Below are 20,431 nucleotides of genomic sequence, written 5' to 3'. Positions count from 1 at the left end.
CCGCTATTTTTAAGAGCCCGATCTAGCTCTCTCTTGAAAGTTCTCTTTTCAAGAGAGATTTACATACAGCTCTCAGGGCCAACGGCGTCAAGGGAAATGGGGAGAAAGCAGGAACGGGGTACTGATTCTGGACGATCAGCCATGATCATATTGCATTAAAGCATGGAATAGTCTTTGCCCGACCATAGTTACCCAACCAGACGCAACTAAATTTAAGGTAGCTCGTCTTCTCCAAGAACCATATTTTGCTTAAGTCCACCGTCCGCCACCTCCAGTTTAAATTCCACGCGTAATATTTTTGGAGGACCAAGATCCAACAATGGCGGGCGGTGCTGGCTTGAACGGCCTACTCCTGCACCTATTTTCCAAGTTTCTATGTTTCTTAAGGGCCGGTCCCACCAGCGTGCGACTGCATGCGGCGAGTGCGGCCTAACGTGGTCGCTTGAGCCGTACGGCCTCGCGGGGCCGGTCCCACTTCGATCGCCGGAGCCGTATGGCGTTGTGCGGAGCTGGTCCCGACATTGCGCGGGGCTCCGATAAACTGACACTGTCCAAAAAATCTGCGCGGCAACGGCCTGCCGGCCCGCAGCCACCTCAACGCCGTACGCACCGCCTCGACGGGCGTGCGCAGCGTCTTGACGCCGTACGTCACGCGTGAACTTCCCGCGGACTTCGCTCGAACTTCACGTCAACTCGTACGGGATCACTGGACCTCCGCGCGGTCCCCGCTTCCGGGTTTGGCCGCGCTTGCCGCAAACAGTCGCATGCTCGTGGGACAGGCGCTGCCTTTGCATATTGGACTGAACTGTTCTGTATTAATGATTACAATATTCCGTTGCGCTGCAGCAAGCAAGAATTCCATTGTTCTATTCGGGACACATGACAATAAACTCTCTTGACTTGACTAATCTGACCCTCCTTCATCTCCTCTCCAAACTAAACCCCTCAAACTCTCGCCATCGTCCTCTCTTCCACTGTCCTCTCCTGACCCCAGTGACACCCTGTCACCTCGTGGGCTAACGTGCACACAGTGTTTCCCCCATCCAAGCTCTACGGTGCCACATACCCGACACTAACTTGAACCAGCTACAAGGACCAACTCGTTGGCAGCACTAGGAACTGCAGGCGCGGGAATCGTGAGCAAAACGCAAAGTGCTGGAGGGAACGGACATTTCAGATCGGGATCCATCTTCCGACCTTAGGATAATTCAGACTGAAGAAGGATTCCGATCAAACTGACGCCTGTCCACTCCTTTCACTGATGCTCAGATTCAGATTCAGATTCAAACAATATTGTCATTGTGCGGTGTACAAGTACAGGGACAACAAAATGCAGTTAGCATCTCACCCAGAAGAGCAAACATAGAATAATGGAACAGAAATATATATATATGTATGTACAGTAGCAGTAGCAGTTTTCGGGGGGGGGAGATCAGTGACTGGGGGAAGGAGTGTCCGAGGGGGGTTGGGGGGGACAACTGGCAATCACCAAGGAGTTAAGTAGCGTGCCAGACCCACTGAATTACTGATTTTGAATGATTAGCCATGATCATCTTGAATGGCGGTGCTGGCTCAAAGGGCCGAATGGCCTACTCCCACGTCTTTTTTTCTATGTCCCTATGTTTCTATTACTCCAAAGCACTTTGTGTTTATCCCAACTCATTGCGTGTTAGACCAGAACCTGCATTTGGGCAGGTTCTTCCCAGGGGTAACCGACTCGAGCCAGCAGCCCAGAGGAAGGTCCACATGATTCAACTCCCAATTGATCCCATTTGGACCATCCACCAGGTCCCACCTCCACACCCCAAAGATCATCAGCCCATCTGGGTGGAATCTCAAGTCAAGTGCCCCCGTCAAAGGTGGGCAATCCGTGGAGAGCAATCCAGGGAAGGACGAAGCTTGGAGCAACGTCACAGGCCTAGGAGAGATACAGGAACCCCCCCAGGAACGTCAAGGGGAAGGAAGGCCCAACGCCAACCCACCCACTCGTCCCCGAACGTACTTGGGCAATTCGAGGGACTGGCTTGGATCCAACTCTTGCGATGACTTCTTCTGCACCGGTAGTTTAATTGGTGTTCGTTCACCTTCCCGCGAACCGTTTGGAGTCTAATGGGATGGGGCAAGAGAAGGGAAGAGAGGGGAAAAGGGGACGGAAGCAAAAGAGAGGGCACAACGTATTATTACATTGGTAGGAAAAACAGTAGTGATGTTAAATTGAGATGCAAGTCAAGTCAAGTCACTTTCATTTCTATAGCACATTTAAAAAACTCTCGTTGGCCAAACATTGGTGGAGGTACTAACGTTATACAACACTGGTTCATAGATGAAATACAATCATAAATATATACGTATAGCCCTCCCTCAGAGGACGTCAAGAAAGGCTTGGGAGTAGAGATGAGTGTTTAAGTCTCGACTTAAAGGAGTCGATGGAGGGGATAAGTGAAACCAGATTCAGATTCAGATTCAATTTAATTGTCATTGTCAGTGTACAGTACAGAGACAACGAAATGCATTTAGCATCTCCCTTGAAGAGCGACATAGCAAACGATTTGAATAAATAATAATAAGTGTCTACGGGGTGCTCCAGGATTCCTCCCACCCGCCAAAACAGTACATAGATACATAGAAAATAGGTGCAGGAGTAGAGGCCAATTCAGCCCTTCGAGCCTGCACCGCCATTCAATATGATGGGGGGGGGGGGGGGGGGGGGGGGTGTGGTGATTGGCAGTCACCGAGGTACGTTGTTGTGTAGAGTGACAGCCGCCGGAAAGAAGCTGTTCCTCGACCTGCTGGTTCGGCAGCGGAGAGACTTGTAGTGCCTCCCGGATGGTAGGAGGGTAAACAGTCCATGGTGCGGGTGAGAGCAGTCCTTGGCGATGCTGAGCGCCCTCCGCAGACAGCGCTTGCTTTGGACAGACTCAATGGAGGGGAGCGTGGGAGGAACAGCCGGTGAAGGCGGAGGGGCAATTTTCAACGTTCATGCCATCAGGATGCCTCTGCATGATGCCTTCCGGTCGGAGACAGAGCAGTTGCCATACCATCATGTGTGATGCGGCAGTTGGTAAGGATGCTCTCGATGGTGCAGTGTTGGTAGAGTGTTAGTTCACCAGGATCTGAGGGCTCGGTGGGACAAATGGACCTTCTTCATTGTCTACAGTCAGGAAGAAGAGACGCTGATGAGACACCGGTTCTTGATCAGAGTATTACAGGGTATTGTGCCCAAGGTCCAAGAGAGTATGTCAAGCGGAGATGTCGGTCGACTCCCAGGATCCTGAAGCTAGAAACACGTTCCACCTCCGTCCCGTTAATGTGGATGGGGGTGTGCGTGCCGCCTCTGGACTTCCTGAAGTCTACAATGAGCTCCAAGAAACACATTGTAACTTGCTTGGTGGAGGGTGCAAGAGGTAGGGTAAAGGATTTGTAAGCAGTGGAAGGGATTAAATGGGTGTTAGTATGTGTTAGTTTAGTCTGGTTTAAGTTTCGTTCAAGTCTAGTTCCGTTTATTGTCACGTGTGGCGAGGCAGAGCGAAACGCTGTTTTGTTGCGTGCTGCCCAATCCGCGGAAAGACTGTGAATGATCGCAGTGTCCAGATACAGGTTAGAGAAATAATGTTTTTTTTAAGAAGGAACTGCAGATTCTGGAAAATCGAAGTTACACCAAAAAAGCTGGATAAACCCAGCAGGTGCAGCAGCATCTATGGAGCGAAGGAAATAGGCAACATTTCGGGACGAAACCCTTCCGGGTTTCGGCCCGAAACGTTGCCTATTTCCTTCCCGAAACGTTGCCTCTTTCCTTCCCGAAAACGTTGCCTATTTCCTTCCCGAAATTTCCTTCCCGAAACGTTGCCTATTTCCTTCCCGAAACGTTGCCTATTTCCTTCCCGAAACGTTGCCTATTTCCTTCCCCGAAACGTTGCCTATTTCCTTCCCGAAACGTTGCCTATTTCCTTCCCGAAACGTTGCCTATTTCCTTCCCGAAACGTTGCCTATTTCCTTCCCGAAACGTTGCCTATTTCCTTCCCGAAACGTTGCCTATTTCCTTCCCGAAAACGTTGCCTATTTCCTTCCCGAAACGTTGCCTATTTCCTTCCCGAAACGTTGCCTATTTCCTTCCCCGAAACGTTGCCTATTTCCTTCCCGAAAACGTTGCCTATTTCCTTCCCGAAACGTTGCCTATTTCCTTCGCTCCATAGATTTCTCCAGCTTTTTTTGTGTACCTCAAAGGATATAATGTTTAGTTCACGATAAAGTCCGGTTTACAGATAGTCCGAGGGTCTCCAATGAGGTAGATGGAAGACCAACCACGCGCTCTAGTTGGTGTTAGGATGGTCCCCAACCCCACAATAACCAGGGTCACACCTACCTCTTTCAATGGCGCCTCAGTCACTATCCCTGTAGGGTAGGACACGTTTGCTGCTGGACCGTCCTCTTGAGGAGATGAAAGTTCTTTGTCCCTGAACGAGAGGGGATAGACCATAAGACATGGGAGCAGATTTAGGCCATTCGGCCCGTCACGCCTACACCGCCATACTATCATGCAGGGCAGGCAACACCTCTGGAGAGCAAGGACGGGTGGGATGTGCGGTGCCAGTCAGCCCCACGACATAGAAACATAGAAAATAGGTGCAGGAGTAGAGGCCATTCAGCCCTTCAAGCCAGCACCGCCATTCAATATGATCATGGCTGATCATCCAAAATCAGTACCCCGTTCCTGCCTTCGCCCCCATATCCCTTGAGTCCGTTAGCCCCAAGAGCTACAGTACATCCAACTCTCTCTTGAATACATCCAGTGAATTGGCCTCCACTGCCTTCTGCGGCAGAGAATTCCACCGATTCACAACTCTCTGGGTGAAAAAGGTTTTCCTCATCTCAGTCCTAAATGGCCGACCCCTTATTCTTAAACTGTGGCCCCTGGTTCTGGACTCCCCCAAACATGGGGAACCGTTTTCCTGCATATAGCCTGTCCAATCCCTTAATAATGTTATCTGTTTCTATAAGATCCCCTCTCATCCATCTAAATTCCAGTGAATACAAGCCCAGTAGATAGAATAAGACAGAAAGGGGATGAGTTGCACGGTTTGATAGCCACAGGGAAGAGGGATCTCCTGTGGCGTTCTGTGCTGCAAATGGTACCTGGTGCCTTTCAATGGAGGCTGGTTTTCCTTCTTCTCCCCCGTCGGGCTGGTCACCTCACAGTTACGCCGGTCCTTCCACTTCTCCGCCTTGTTCCGCAGCTTGCGATGGTCGTGGTAGCGCTGGATGGCGCCGGGCAGGGAGACGGGGCTCTCGGGCACTCTCTGCTCCTCGTTGCCGTTGGCCTGCGCCGGGGCAGAGCCGGGCAGGTCCGCGCCCGCGCCCGAGGACAAGTTGCAGCGTCTTCGGCCGCTCCGGACCCCCCCGCGGCACCTTGCCGTCGCCAGGCCCGCTCGCCCCTTGGCCGTCTCCACCGTCACCGCCGATCCCGGTGCCCAGCCGCGGGTCCCCGTCACCGGACCGCTCTGAGCGCCCGCCCGGTCGGCAGCCCCTCCTCTCCCGCCGGCTGCAACTTGACCGGCACGCTGGCATTCTGCACCATCATCTCCACGATCGACCTGGCTTCAAGGGGCGGAGGAGGGGTGGACACATCGTCCTGAGGGGAGGGGGAGGCCAGTTGTCGCTGGAGGTTGTTGTGCTCCAAGCCCCGCATGCGGCGGTTCTGCCGTTTCACCCAGGACGTGGACCTCTCCACGCCCCCGCTATCGTTCTCCCCGTGTACCTGCGGCACGTCCGGCCCAACAGCACCCACCCCCCTCGACGGGGGTTCCAGGCCCACCTCAGCCTGCGGTACCTCCTTAATGTCTCGGTCAGCTGTGGACGGTGACCGGTCGGAAACTTGCTGCCCCTCTGCAGCCTGCACTGCCCTCTCCTGTTCCTCCTGCTGGGCTAGCCGCATTAGACGTACCCTACAAGGGAAAGCGTTTAGTTTATTGTCACGTGTACCGAGCTACAGTGAAAAGCTTTTCTGTTGCGTGCTAACCAGTCAGCGGAAAGACGATAGATGATTATAATCGAGTCATCCACAGTGTAGATACAATATACAATAGGTGCAGGAGTCGGCCATTCGACCCTTCGAGCCAGCACCGCCATTCAATGTGATCATGGCTGATCATCCCCAATCAGTACCTCGTCCTGCCTTCTCCCCATATCCCCTGACTCCGCTATCTTTAAGAGCCCTATCTAGCTCTCTCTTGAAAGCATCCAGAGAACCCGCCTCCACCACCCTCTGAGGCAGAGAATTCCACAGACTCACTGCTCTCTGTGAGAAAAAGTGTTTCCTCGTCTCCGTTCTAAATGGCTTACTCCTTATTCTTAAACTGTGTGTGGCCCCTGGTTCTGGACATGTACAGATACATGATGACAGGAATAACAAATAATGATTCTAGATGGTATCTATACATGATGAGCGTTTGACGGCACAGGGCCGCTATTCGCTGGAGTTTAGAAGGATGGTGGGGGATCTCACTGAAACCTACCGAGTAATGAAAGGCCTGGAAAGAGGATGTTTCCACTAGTGGGAGAATCTAGGACAAGAGGTCATAGCCTCAGAATTAAAGGATGTTTCTTTAGGAAGGAGAGTGATGAATCTGTGGAATTCATCGCCACAGACGGCTGTGGAGGCCAAATCATTGGGCACAGATTGACATATTCTGGATTAGCGCGGGGATCAGTGGTTATGGGGAGAAGGTGGGAGTGAGTGAGTCTGTGGAATTCTCTGCCTCGGAGGGCATTGGAGGCCGGTTCTCTGGATGCTTTCAAGAGAGAGCTAGATAGGGCTCTTAAAGATAGCGGAGTCAGGGGATATGGGGAGAAGGCAGGAACGGGGTACTGATTGGGGATGATCAGCCGTGATCACATTGAATGGCGGTGCTGGCTCGAAGGGCCGAATGGCCTCTACTCCTGCACCTCTTGTCTATTGGTGCTGGCATTAATAATGAAGGAGATGTGTCGAGGCTCTCGCTAGTTGGGATACGATACTTGCAGGGCCCTTGTACAATGTGACTGCTCCTCCCCCAGCCCTGCAGCTCGGAAACACAAAGAGCTTCACAATCGAGCCCAGCAGAGACATTCCACCCATTTCACGGTCTCAATTAGAGACATTCAAAGCCGGTCGAGCAGTGGACAAGTCTGTTAGTAGTCGCTCGGCCACAGAGGCAGGCTGAGAGCCTCATCACGTTCGCAGGGAGACGCAGCGGGTAGAGCTGCTGCCTCACAGCGCCAGAGTTTGCAACTTCTCCCTGTGACAACGGGGGTTTCCCGCGGGTGCTCCAGTTCCCCCCCCCCCCTCCTCCCTCCCTCGATTAATAGGGTTAATAGGCCCTCGGGTAAATTGAAGAGGGATTGAATGTGGAAGTGGATAACACAGAACTCGGTGGGCCTGTTGCCTCGATGTATCTCTAAAATAAATTGTAATGTTACAAAATTGTTGTGTAGGACAATGTTAGTTAGTGTGCAGGGTGATTGCTGGTCAGGTTACACAAAAAAGCTGGAGAAACTCAGCGGGTGCAGCAGCATCTATGGAGCGAAGGAAAAAAAGTTCCTTTTTTTCCTTCGCTCCATAGATGCTGCTGCACCCGCTGAGTTTCTCCAGCTTTTTTGTGTAACCTTCGATTCTCCAGCATCTGCAGTTCCCTCTTAAACACTGTGTATACTCTGATTGCTGGTCAGTGTGGACTCAGTGGGTCAAGGGGAATGTTTCTGCACTGTATCTCTAAAGTAGAGTCTAAAGCAAAGGTTGTCTGGTGGTCAGTGTGGACTCGGTGGGCCGAAGGGCCCGTTTCATAGAAAACATAGAAAACAAGGTGCAGGAGGAGGCCATTCGGCCCTTCGAGCCAGCACTGCCATTCGTTGTGATCATGGTTGATCGTACCCTATCAATAACCCGTGCCTGCCTTCTCCCCATATCCCTTGATTCCACGAGCCCCTAGAGCTCTATCTAACTCTCTCTTAAATCCATCGCTGTATTTAAACTAAATCTAAACTAGATATTCCACCGGGGCATGGGCGGCATCAGCTCTTGTTACTGCCAGGAGGGGTGTAGTGTAGAGTGGGTGCAGCAAATGGGTTGGTCGATGGTCGACATGGACTCGGTGGGCCGAAGGGCCTGTTTCCGTGCTGTATCTCAACACAACACTGAATCCCCCAACAATTAAAGGCCATGGGTCGTAGAGTCATAGAGTGATACAGCGTGGAATCAGGCCCTTCGGCCCTGCTTGCCCACACTGGCCAACATGTCCCAGCTACACTAGTCCCACCTGCCTGCGTTTGGCCCATTTCCCTCCAAACCTGTCCTATCCATGTACCTGTCTAACTGTTTCTTAAACGGTGCGATAATCTCTGCCTCAGCTACCTTCTCTAGCAGCTTGTTCCATGCACCCACCAACCTTTGTATGAAAATGTTACCCCTCAGATTCAAACCCCTCAGGTTTGTAGAATCATTGGCGGTAGAAAATGTCAATTGTCCTGAGTGTGTGTATGATAGTGTTAATGTGGTGGGATTGTTGGTCAGTACGGGCTCAGCCGGCCGAAGGGCCTGTTCCCGCGTTGTATCTCTAAACTAAAGTAAATTCCTATTAAATCTTTTTCCCCCATCACCTTAAACCTATGTCCTCTGCTCCTCGATTCCCCTACTCTGGGCAAGAGACTCTATGCGTCTACCCGATCTATTCCTCTCATGATTTTGTACACCTCTATAAGATCACCCCCCCATCCCTCTGCACTCCAGAGTCCCAGACTGCCCAACCTGTGCCCATACTGAATGGCCGAGTTGAAGGATGTAATGAGGAGACGGTTACCTCCTGCGTGCCAGGTACCGGCGGCACAGCGCCTGGCACAAGACGATGGCTCGGACTTGCTTCAGGTAGGCACAGCGCTGCAGGAAACCTCTCCACACCAGCTGGATCACACGCGCTGCACTCTGTTGCTGCACCGCCAGGCGGACCAGGAAGGACCGGCAGTAAGCCTGGAGAGAGACAGAGGTAAGCCCGGGCGTTACCCCAGCCCGCGACCACCCCCTCCCCCCTCCCTTCTGGCTCATAGCAGACAGAGAGCCACCTTCCCCCCTCTCCCCACCCCTCTCCCCCCCCCCCCCCTTCCCCCCCCCCCCTCACTCACACAATAGACATACATAGAAACATAGAAATTAGGTGCAGGAGTAGGCCATTCGGCCCTTCGAGCCTGCACCGCCATTCAATATGATCATGGCTGATCATCCAACTCAGTATCCCGTACCTGCCTTCTCTCCATACCCCCTGATCCCTTTAGCCACAAGGGCCACATCTAACTCCCTCTTAAATATAGCCAATGAACTGGCCTCGACTACCCTCTGCGGCAGAGAGTTGACAAGCCGACACTGGCAGTACACTCTGGCACCACTGGCAGTACACTCTGGCACCACTGGCAGATCTGCTGCCCCACTGCGCCAGTGACCCAGGTTCAACAGAGCCATTCCTTCCATTTCACGGCCAGAGTCAGAGACCGTTCACTGATGCTTGCAATAGACAGGCACAAAATGCAGGTGATAAGTGATAGGCCCATCAAGTCATGGCTGATATACCTCCTAACCCCACTCTCCCCACAACCGCTGACACCCGTACTAACTCGTGGTGGACGGGCAGGTGGTAAAGGATGAAGCCGTTATAAAGGTTCTGGACTCTGTGTAATAAACCTCTCAAAATCAACGTATATGGGGCTTGAAAATATTTGGACATATTTTAGGGAAACCTGACAGCGTAACAGTGCCGCAGCTGGGAAAGCCACAGCCTCACAGCCCCAGAGACCCCAGGGTCAATCCCTTCCTCCAGTGCTGTCTGTGTGGAGTTTGCACGTTCTCCCTGTGATCACGTGGGTTTCCTCCGGTTTCTGCCCGCATCTGAAAGACGTGCGGCGTTTGTAAATTGTCCCTAATGTGCAGGGAGTGGATGCCAACGTAGAGATAACATGGAACTAGCGTGAACGGGCGGCACGGTGGCCCAGCGGTAGAGTTGCTGCTTTACAGCGCCAGAGACCTGGGTTCGATCCTGACTACGGGTGCCGTCTGTACAGAGTCAAATCAATGAATAGTTTTAAGGAGCAGATTGGCAGATTTTTGATTGGCGCGGGTGTCCGGGGTTATGGGGAGAAGGCAGGAGAATGGAGTTGAGAGGGAAAGATACAGTAGATCGGCCAAGATTGAATGGCGGAGTAGATTTGATCCAGAACATACATTCGGCCCACTGAGTTGACCAGCGATCACCCCGTACACTGACACTACCCTACACACTAGGAACAATTTATAATCTTTACCGAAGCCAATTAACCTACAAACCTGTTCGTCTTTGGAGTGTTGTCCAATCCTGCCGACAGGTGCTGTCTACACAGAGTTTGCACGCTCGCCTGTGACCGCGTGGGTTTTGTCCGCGTGCTGCGGTTTCCCCCCACACTCCAAAGACGTGCAGGTTTGTGGCTTAATTGGCTTCAGTAACAATTGACAATTGTGTAGGGTGGTGCTAGTGTACGGGGAGATCGCTGGTCGGTGTGGGCTTGATGGGACGAAGGTTTCTGTTTCCAGGTTATATGTCTCAACTAAACCACATTTGGAACAATGAAGGTGGATACAAAATGCTGGAGTAACTCAACGGGACAGGCAGCATCTCTGGAGAGAAGGAATGGGTGACAATTCGGGTCGAGACCCTTCTTCAGACTAATCTGATGAAGGTAGACAATAGAATTTCAGTATTGAACGATTGAATATTTTACAAATAAAGTATATTTGTTGGGGGGGAAAAACAAAAACAATTGTGTCCACACCCACCTGAATTGTGATGGCTGCCCGCCTCATCCTCAGAAAGCGCCTCCTCTCCAGGACCGCCCGGAACCAGTTCTGCAGGAGCAGGATCTTCCTCATCACCTCCTTGTGCAGGATGTCCTGAAGCTTCTGTCGTTCAGACTCCTTCATGAAGACCTGGGGAGTGAAGGGATAGGGAGGCAGGGGAGGCAACGAGAGGTGGTGGTGAGCAGACAGAAGCATGAAGTGCTCGTGGCAACAATATTACTCCAGCCAAAGGTCCAGGGTTAGGCTGGTCCTGCAATGGGCGGCACCGTGACACAGCGGTAGGTAGAGTTGCCGCCTCACAGCGCCAGGGACCCGGGTTCGATCCTGACTACGGGCGCTGCCTGTACAGTGAACGCCTGGGTTTTCCCCGGGAGCTCCGGGTTTCCTCCCACACTCCAAAGACGTACAGGGAAAAACTGGCGTGGTAAAATTGTAAATTGTCCCTAGTGTGTGTAGGATCGTGCCAGTCACTGCGCAGGGATCGCTGGTCGGTGCGGACTCGGTGGTCGAAGGGCTGTATCTCGAAACTAAACTAAACCATGAAATGAAATTTGTGCCGGTCTATAATTCCATATTTAATTACAGGCTCATTCATGGAGTGGTATCAAGGAGCACTATCCTGTTCTGACTGGTTCAGTATTAAATTGTTTTGCCTGAATCAGCAAAGTTTCTTCCCCCACAGAATTCCTGTAATTCCTTCCCGATGGAATCTATCTTGAATCAAGGACATTCCGTGCCTTTTGCTTCAAGATTGTGAGCAGGGTGCAAAGAATCATCACATGCTTCACTATGCCTGTGGCAAAACAGGCATTTGGCACATTGACCTTCATCAGCCAGAGTATTGAGTATAGAAGTTGGGAGGTCCTGTTGCAGTTGTATATAAGACATTGGTGAGGCCGCATTTAGAGAGTATTGTGTTCAGTTCTGGGCACCGTGTTCTAGGAAAGATGTTGTCAAGCTGGAAAGGGTGCAGAGAAGATTTACTAGGATGTCGCCAGGACTAGAGGGTGTGAGCTATCGGGCGAGGTTGAGCAGGCTGGGACTCTATTCCTTGGAGCGCAGGAGGATGAGGGGTGATCTTACCGAGGTGTATGAAATCATGAGAGGAATAGATCGGGTAGACGCACAGAGTCTCTTGCCCAGAGTAGGTGAATCGAGGACCAGAGGACATAGGTTTAAGGTGAAAGGGAAAAGATTTAATAGGAATCTGAGGAGTAACCTTTTCACACAAAGGGTGGTGGGTGTATGGAACAAGCTGCCAGAGGTGGTTGTTGAGGCTGGGACTATCACAACATTTAAGAAACAGTTAGACAGGTACATGGATAGGACAGGTTTGGAGGGATATGGACCAAATGTGGGCAGGTGGGACTAAGTGTAGCTGGGGCATGTTGGCCGGTGTGGGCAAGTTGGGCCGAAGGGCCTGTTTCCACACTGTATCACTCTATGACTATAACTCTATGTCTCCCAAAGGGCACCACGGTGGTAGAGTTGCTGCCTCACAGCTCCAGAGACCCGGGTTTGATCCTGACCATGGGTGCTGTCTATGCGGAGTTTGCACGTTCTCCCCGTGACCGCTTGCGTTTTATCGGGGGCCGAACATAGACACAAAGTGCTAGAGCAACTCAGCGGGTCAGGCTGGGATCTCTGGAGGAAAAGGATGGGTGATGTTTCAGGTTGGGACCCTCTCTTCAGACCTTTCACCGGGAGCTCCGGTTTCCTCCCACACTCCAAAGACCAACAGGTTTGTTGTAGGTAAAATTGGCTTTGGTAAATTGCCTAAATAGATGCTGCTGCACCCGTGAGTTTCTCCAGCTTTTTTGTATAACCTTCGATTCTCCAGCATCTGCAGTTCCCTCTTAAACACAGGTTTGTAGGTTAAATTGGCTTTGGTAAATTGCAAAATTGTCCCTGGTGTGTAGGATGGCGCTAGTGTAGGGGGTGATCGATCGCTGGTTGGCACGGACTAGATGGTCGGAAGGGCCTGTTTCCATGCAGTATCTCTAAAAACTAAAGTACTCTTTCTCACCACTAGATGGAGGAGGTGTGCAGAGCCAGAGCCACCACTACAGAGATGGCCAGTGTAGCAAATTACCTGACCTCCCAGTTGCTAAACTCACTCCCCCTCCCATTCCCACACTGACCCTTCAGTCCTGGGCCTCCTCCATTGACAGAGTGAGGCCCAATGCAAATTGGAGGAACAACACCTCATATTTCGCTTGGGCTGCTTACACCCCAGCAGTAAGAACATTGACTACTCTAACTTCAAGTAGCCTTTGCGTTCCCTCTCTCTCCATCCCTCCCCCCTTCCCAGTTTTCCGACCAGTCCAACTGTCTTTACATTTTATCTCTGTTTGCTTTGTTATTGCCTCCTCCCAGCTAACAATGATTTAAAATCTGTAAGAAAAAAACTGCAGATGCTGGTTTAAATCGAAGGTAGACACAAAATGCAGGAGTAACTCAGCGGGTGAAGCAGCATCTCTGGAGAGAAGGAATGGGTGACATTTCGGGTTGAGACCCTTCTTCAGGCAATGATCTATTCTATGTTTTCCCTGATCTCCATCCCCTTTTGTCTCATTTTCACTCTTTGCACGTCCTTATCTCTGTATCTCCCTCTCTCCTGACTCAGTCTGAAGAAGGGTCCCGACCCAAAACATCACCCATTCCTTCTCAGAAGTGTGAAAACACACACCTCCAGATTCAGGGACAGTTTTTTCCCCCCTGCTGTTATCAGGCAACTGAACCATCCTATAAACAAGAGCGATCCTGAGCGACTATCTACCCCGTTGGACTATCTTTGATCTGACTTTATCTTGCGCTAAGCGTTATTCACATTTTTCCCTTCATCCTGTATCTGTACACTGCGGACGGCTCGATTGTAATCATGTATTACCTTTCCGCTGACTGGTTAGCACGCAACAAAAGCTTCTCACTGTACCTCGGTACACGTGACAACAAACTCAACTAAACTAAACTCATCCTACCTTGGTTTTGCCGATCTGACAGTTATTCCTGTCCAGCTGCAGTCTGTTGAACAAGGCAGCGATGGCTTCCTGCAGAGGCTTGGCATCCCTGGGCAGAAGCACTTGGAACTGGTCCTTGAATTCCTGCAAGGGTAAACGGCCTGAGGTGAGGGTGAGGGTGAGGGTGAGGGTGAGGGTGAGGGTGAGGGTGAGGGCGAGAGGGAGGGTGAGGGTGATGCCACACAGGGTGAGACAGTGCGGTTTCTCCCAGGGAATGGGTCACAGGTGAAGCTGGTCGATGGATCGAGCGAGGATCAACAGGTAAAAATAAACAACGTTGGAATAAAACACACGGGTCCCACACGCACCAATTCTCACCGGAACACGGAACACGGATCCCACACGCAACAACTCTCACACGTTCCAGGGAAGACGTACTAGTTTGAGGACCATGTGGACAAACATAAACCAGATGCACAAATCAGAAATCCCACTTCAGGTCTCACTATCCCCAACCACACATCTCCTCCTTCCCCACCGCATGTACCTGGAAGGTGTACCTGGCCACATGTACCTGGAAGGTGTACCTGGCCACATGTACCTGGCCACACGTACCTGGAAGGTGTACTTGGCGCTGTACCCGGAGCGGCGGATGCGTACGGTCTCCAGCATCCCCGTGTACTTCAGCTGCTGCAGCACGAGGTCATCGTCGAAGCAGAGCTCCAGCTGCCGGGACAGGAGGGGAGAATAAAACATGGGATGAATGCGGATGAGTGTAAATGGGTGCCCGCTGGTTGACGTGGTGGGCAGAGCCCCAGTTGTGGCAGGAACAACTCAGGTGGTTATGTAGAGCAAAGCCCCTTCTACAATAGTCCCGTCAAACTCTTTCAGAACAGGGACAAGTCGGGTCACATCAGGCAAAGCTCCGTCCACATTGTGCCCTCTGATCAATTACAAGGGGACATCTGTTAAACTATTTTGCTGGACTGGAGGATCCAAGGTCGGGGAATGGTCCTCCAGGAGTTGATGTGTCGATTTATTCAGCCTCACCTCTGAAAAAGGCTGGCCATGCCCTGGAGCTCAGAGCAGCGGGTAGAGCCGCTACCTCACAGCGCCAGAGGCCAAAGCTCAATCCCTGCCGTCGAGTGCTGCCTGTGTGGAGTTTGCACGTGTGTGTCCCCCCCACCCCCCGCTCCGGTTTCCTCCCACATCCCAAAGACGTGCTGGTTTGTAGTTTAACCGGCCTCTGTAAATCGGCCCCAGTGGGAGAGTAATAATAATAATAATAATAATAATATCTTTTATTGTCATTGCACGTCAGTGCAACGAGATTTAGTATGCAGCTCCAACCGATGAAAAAGAAAAGTAAAATAAATAAATAAGCTGTGTGTCGTGACCATCCGAGGGAGACAGTCCAGGGGGGATGGGGGGCACTCAGCAGGGCCGGTTCAGAGCCGCTATAGCTCTGGGAATGAAGCTGTTTCTGAGTCTGGAGGTTCGGGCGTAGAAGGCCTTGTAACGTCTGCCGGAGGGAAGTAGTTCGAACAGACCGTTACAAGGGTGTGATGTGTCTTTATGGATGCTGACGGCCTTCCTGAGGCACCGTGTGTGGTAGATGCCCTCCAAGGCTGGTAACTCTGTCCCAATGATCCTCTGCGCTCTGTGGACGACGCGCTGAAGAGCTCTCCTCTCTGCCTCCGTGCAGCTGAGATACCACACAGAGATGCCATACGTTAATATGCTCTCTGTGGTGCAGCGGTAGAACGTTGTCAGCAGCTGTTGGGGCAGACGAGTCTTTTTTAATGTCCTCAGGAAGAACAGTCGTTGCTGTGCCTTCTTGACCAGCGCAGCGGTGTTGGTGGACCATGTGAGGTCCTCTGAAATGTGAGTGCCCAGAAACTTAAAGCTGGACACTCTCTCCACACTTTCCCCGTAAATGGAGATTGGGGCGTATTCTCCATTATGGGACCTCCTGAAGTCAATAATCAGCTCCTTGGTCTTGGAGGTGTTTAGTGACAAGTTGTTACGTGTGCACCAGTCCGCCAGGTTCTGCACCTCCGCTCTATTTTGTTTCATCACCGTTCATCACAGAAATAGTATCAAACTATGTGAACGGGTTAAAAAGGCACAAAGTGCTGGGGTCACTCAGCAGGTCAGGCAGCATCACCGCAGAACATGGACAGGTGATGTTTCGAGGTCGGAACCCTTCTTCAGTGGGAACAGGTGATCCGGTACGGACTCTGATTGATTTTATTGGAAAAAACAATTAGAAGGCCCGTTTCCATGCTGTATTTTTCAATTAATCTGTGCTCGAGGGAGTCAAGTGTTTTATTGTCATGTGTCCCAGATAGAACAATGAAATTCTTACTTGCTGCAGCACAACAGAATATGTAAACAGAGCACACTGTAAACAATATAATAAACGAGAGAAAAAAAATGGTCAGTGTGTATATATATATATATATATGTACATACATATTTGTGTATACACACATACACATACATATATATACACACATATATATATATATATACACATATATATATATACATACACACACACACACACATACATATACATACACACATATATATACATACACACACATACATACACACATATATATACATACACACATATATACACACACATACATACACACACATATATATACATACACACATACATACATATACACATATATACATACACACACACACACACACATACACACATATATATACATACACACACATATATATGCATACACACACACACACATACATACACACACACACACACACACACACACACACATACACATACACACATATACACACACACACACACACACACAAGCAAAAACACAACAAACAAGAAACCAACAAAAACAAACCATACAAAAAAGTTCTCAGATGAGACATAAATTGCTGGAGTAACTCAGCGGGACAGGCAGCATCTCTGGAGAAAAAGGAACAGGTGACGTTTCGGGTGGAGACCCTTCTTCAGCTCTCAAGAGATGGGGAACCCAGCTGATAGTTTTGTTTAGTTTTAGTAAAGAGATGCAGTGCAGAAACAGGCCCTTCGGCCCACCGGGCCCGTGCCGACCAGCGATCCCCACACATTAGCACTAATCTACAACCACCAGGGACAATTTTTAAAAAACATTTACCAAGCCAATTGACCAACAAACCTGTACGTCTTTGGATAGCTCGGGCTGAGGAGCTGTTAAAGCCTCAGCAAGTCCCACCCCCCCCCCCTGCCCCCCCCCCCCCCCCCCCCCCCAGACACCATCCAATGCTCAGACCAACCCATGGTAGAACATTGATCCCAACCCATCACTCACTCCGTTCCCCAAACCTCCCCTCACCTTCTTGGCATTTGAGCGGATGCACCGGATGAAGAAAGGCTCTGCTTTGCCCAGAGCTTCCATCAGCTTGTTCAGAGAGGCCTGGAAAATCAACCAGCATCCGTATAAACAATCTGCTCTTGGACATAAAGCTGGCTCCACACTGCCCCATCGCCCACTCCCATGGAAGCAAGCGCGGTGGTGGCACTCGCCTCTCCACTGCTCCATCAGTGACCAGGGTTCAATCCTGACCTCTGCTCCTACCCAACGTGTAGGTACCAAACATGGTCTTCCCTCCCAGTAGGTCGGTCGCTGTGCTTTGTCCCGAGTGTGTGGGAGGTCGGGAGAATCTACCAGGGTGGGGAACGCTGGGGTCTGGGGGTTGATGTGAGCGCGGGGAGAGTAGACGGAATGGGATTAACGTAGGATTAGTACAAATGGCTGGTTGATGGACACGTGGACTTGGTTGGGCTGGTCTCAATGACTCCGTGCCAGGGACAACTCAGGGTAGATAGAGCAAAGCTCCCAATACATAAGCATGCAGGTAAAGCAGGCAGTGAAGAAAGCGAATGGCCTGTTGGCCTTTTATAACAAGAGGAATCGAATATAGGATCAAAGAGGTCCTTCTGCAGTTGTACAGGGCCATAGTGAGACCACATCTGGAGTATTGTGTGCCGTTTTGGTCCTCTAATTTGAGGAAGGACATTCTTGCTATTAGAAATAGAAAATAGGTGCAGGAGTAGGCCATTCGGCCCTTCGAGCCTGCACCGCCATTCAATATGATCATGGCTGATCATGCAACTTAGTATCCTGTACCTGCCTTCTCTCCATACCCCCTGATCCCTTTAGCCACAAGGGCCACATCTAACTCCCTCTTAAATATAGCCAATGAACTGTGGCCTCAACTACCCTCTGTGGCAGAGAAATCCAGACACTCACTACTCTCTGTGTGAGGGAGTGCAGTGTAGGTGTACAAGGTTAATTCCCGGGATGGCGGGACTGTCGTATGCTGAGAGAATGGAGCGGCTGGGCTTGTACACTCTGCAGTTTAGAAGGATGAGATGAGAAGGATGAGAGGGATCTCATTGGAAACATATAAGATTGTCAAGGGCTTGGACACGCTAGAGGCAGGAAACATGTTCCCGATGTTGAGGGAGTCCAGAACCAGGGGCCACAGTTTAAGAATAAGGAGTAAGCCATTTAGTCGCACCCAACACATTGAAGACAGGGACACCTCAGGTGGTAGACAAAAATGCTGGAGAAACTCAGCGGGTGAGGCAGCATCTATGGAGCGAAGGAATGGGTGACGTTTCGGGTCGAGACTCTTAAGGGTGGGGCAGCATCTATGGAGCGAAGGAATAGATGACGTTTCGGGTCGAGACACTGAAGGGTGAGGCAGCATCTATGGAGCGAAGGAATAGGTGACGTTTCGGGTCGAGACACTGAAGGGTGAGGCAGCATCTATGGAGCGAAGGAATGGGTGACGTTTCGGGTCGAGACACTTAAGGGTGAGGCAGCATCTATGGAGCGAAGGAATAGGCGACGTTTCGGGTCGAGACCCTTCCGGGTCTCGACCCGAAACGTCACCCATTCCTTCGCTCCATAGATGCCGCCTCACCCGCTGAGTTTCTCCAGCATTTTTGTCTACCTTCGATTGTTCCAGCATCTGCAGTTCCTTCTCAAACGGGACAACTCAGACGGTTTACATAGAGCAAAGCTCGACAATCAGCTTGATGAGGGGGGGGGGACACATCTGGTTATATGGAGCAAAGCTTCCATCCACATTCTCCCATCAACACTTCCAGGACAGGGCCAACACAGTCCCATCTACACTGGACCCATCAAACGCTTCGAGGACGAGTACATCTGGGTTATATGGAGCAAAGTCCCTTCTACATTTGTCCCATCAACATAGAAACATAGACAATAGGTGCAGGAGGCCATTCGGCCCTTCATTGCGATCAGCTGGGCGTCAGCACCGCCATTCACCGATCAGCCAGCACCGCCATTCATTGTGATCATGGCTGATCATATAACCATATAACAATTACAGCACGGAAACAGGCCATCTCGACCCTCCTAGTCCGTGCCAAACACGTATTCTCCCCTAGTCCCATATACCTGCGCTCGGACCATAACCCTCCATTCCTTTCCCGTCCATGTAACTATCTAATTTATTTTTAAATGATAAAATCGAACCTGCCTCCACCACCTTCACTGGAAGCTCATTCCACACAGCTACCACTCTCTGAGTAAAGAAGTTCCCCCTCATGTTGTCCCTAAACTTCTGTCCCTTAATTCTCAAGTCATGTCCCTTTGTTTGAATCTTCCCTATTCTCAAAGGGAAAAGCTTGTCCACATCAACTCTGTCTATCCCTCTCATCATTTTAAAGACCTCTATCAAGTCCCTCCTTAACCTTCTGCGCTCCAAAGAATAAAGCCCTAACTTGTTCAACCTTTCTCTGTAACTTAGTTGCTGAAACCCAGGCAACATTCTAGTAAATCTCCTCTGTACTCGCTCTATTTTGTTGACATCCTTCCTATAATTAGGCGACCAAAATTGTGCACCGTACTCCAGAATTGGCCTCACCAACGCCTTGTACAATTTTAACATTACATCCCAACTTCTATATCGTCCCCAATCAATAACCCGTGTCTGCCTTCTCCCTTGATATCCCTTGATTCCACTGGCCCTTTTGAGGAGAGGAACACAAGTCAGGTGAGTAGAGGGAAACAATACGTTGAGGAGAGGGACAAGTCAGGTGAGATGGTGCACAGCTTCCTTTACATGGTCCCATCAAACACGGGCAGGACAGGGACATCTCAGTGACATGGAGCAACCCTCCCCCCCTCAACACCTGCCATCCCTTTTGGTTAAACATGGGCCCAAGACACTCACCTGGAACTGTGCGCTGATGCTGGGCGGTTTCTTCTTCTTGTGCAGGTGGAGCAGGGATTTGGTGGTGCGGTCGTGAAGGGTCATGCCCACAATGTACTTCAAGGAACTGGAGTCGATGAGGTTCTGGGGGAAGGGCGTGGTAGGAGGAGAGAAAAGGTTTGTCACAAGGGGTTGGTTGGCAGCAGAGTCCGAGGCACGTTTGCAGAGATGGCAATAATCGGTAGGATTGAGCCATTTTGCACGGTGACAAGCCTAAGACTAGGAAGGAACCATTTTGTAGCGGGGTTAGTCTAGACTATCTACAGCCGACTGTTCACACGATCAGGAATCATCGTGGATAGAGGGGAAGTTAAACTCTGTTAATCAGGAACAA

General features: G+C 50.7%; 1 protein-coding gene across 1 annotated transcript in view; it reads right to left on the bottom strand.

Moving 5' to 3' along the window:
* LOC129711044 (unconventional myosin-IXb-like) overlaps nt 1-20,431 on the bottom strand; it is a 124,091-nt gene that overhangs the window by 25,984 nt on the left and 77,676 nt on the right. Inside the window, 11 exon segments of the mRNA XM_055658394.1 lie at nt 2,001-2,106; nt 4,364-4,454; nt 5,134-5,360; nt 5,362-5,523; nt 5,525-5,942; nt 8,832-8,998; nt 10,829-10,978; nt 13,831-13,953; nt 14,425-14,535; nt 17,181-17,261; nt 20,059-20,181. Of these exon segments, the coding sequence (XP_055514369.1) occupies nt 2,001-2,106; nt 4,364-4,454; nt 5,134-5,360; nt 5,362-5,523; nt 5,525-5,942; nt 8,832-8,998; nt 10,829-10,978; nt 13,831-13,953; nt 14,425-14,535; nt 17,181-17,261; nt 20,059-20,181 (1,759 nt within the window).

This window comes from Leucoraja erinacea, chromosome 29, assembly GCF_028641065.1.
Source record: "Leucoraja erinacea ecotype New England chromosome 29, Leri_hhj_1, whole genome shotgun sequence".
Classification (NCBI taxonomy): domain Eukaryota; kingdom Metazoa; phylum Chordata; class Chondrichthyes; order Rajiformes; family Rajidae; genus Leucoraja; species Leucoraja erinaceus.
This window is presented reverse-complemented; position numbering and strand designations above follow the sequence as displayed.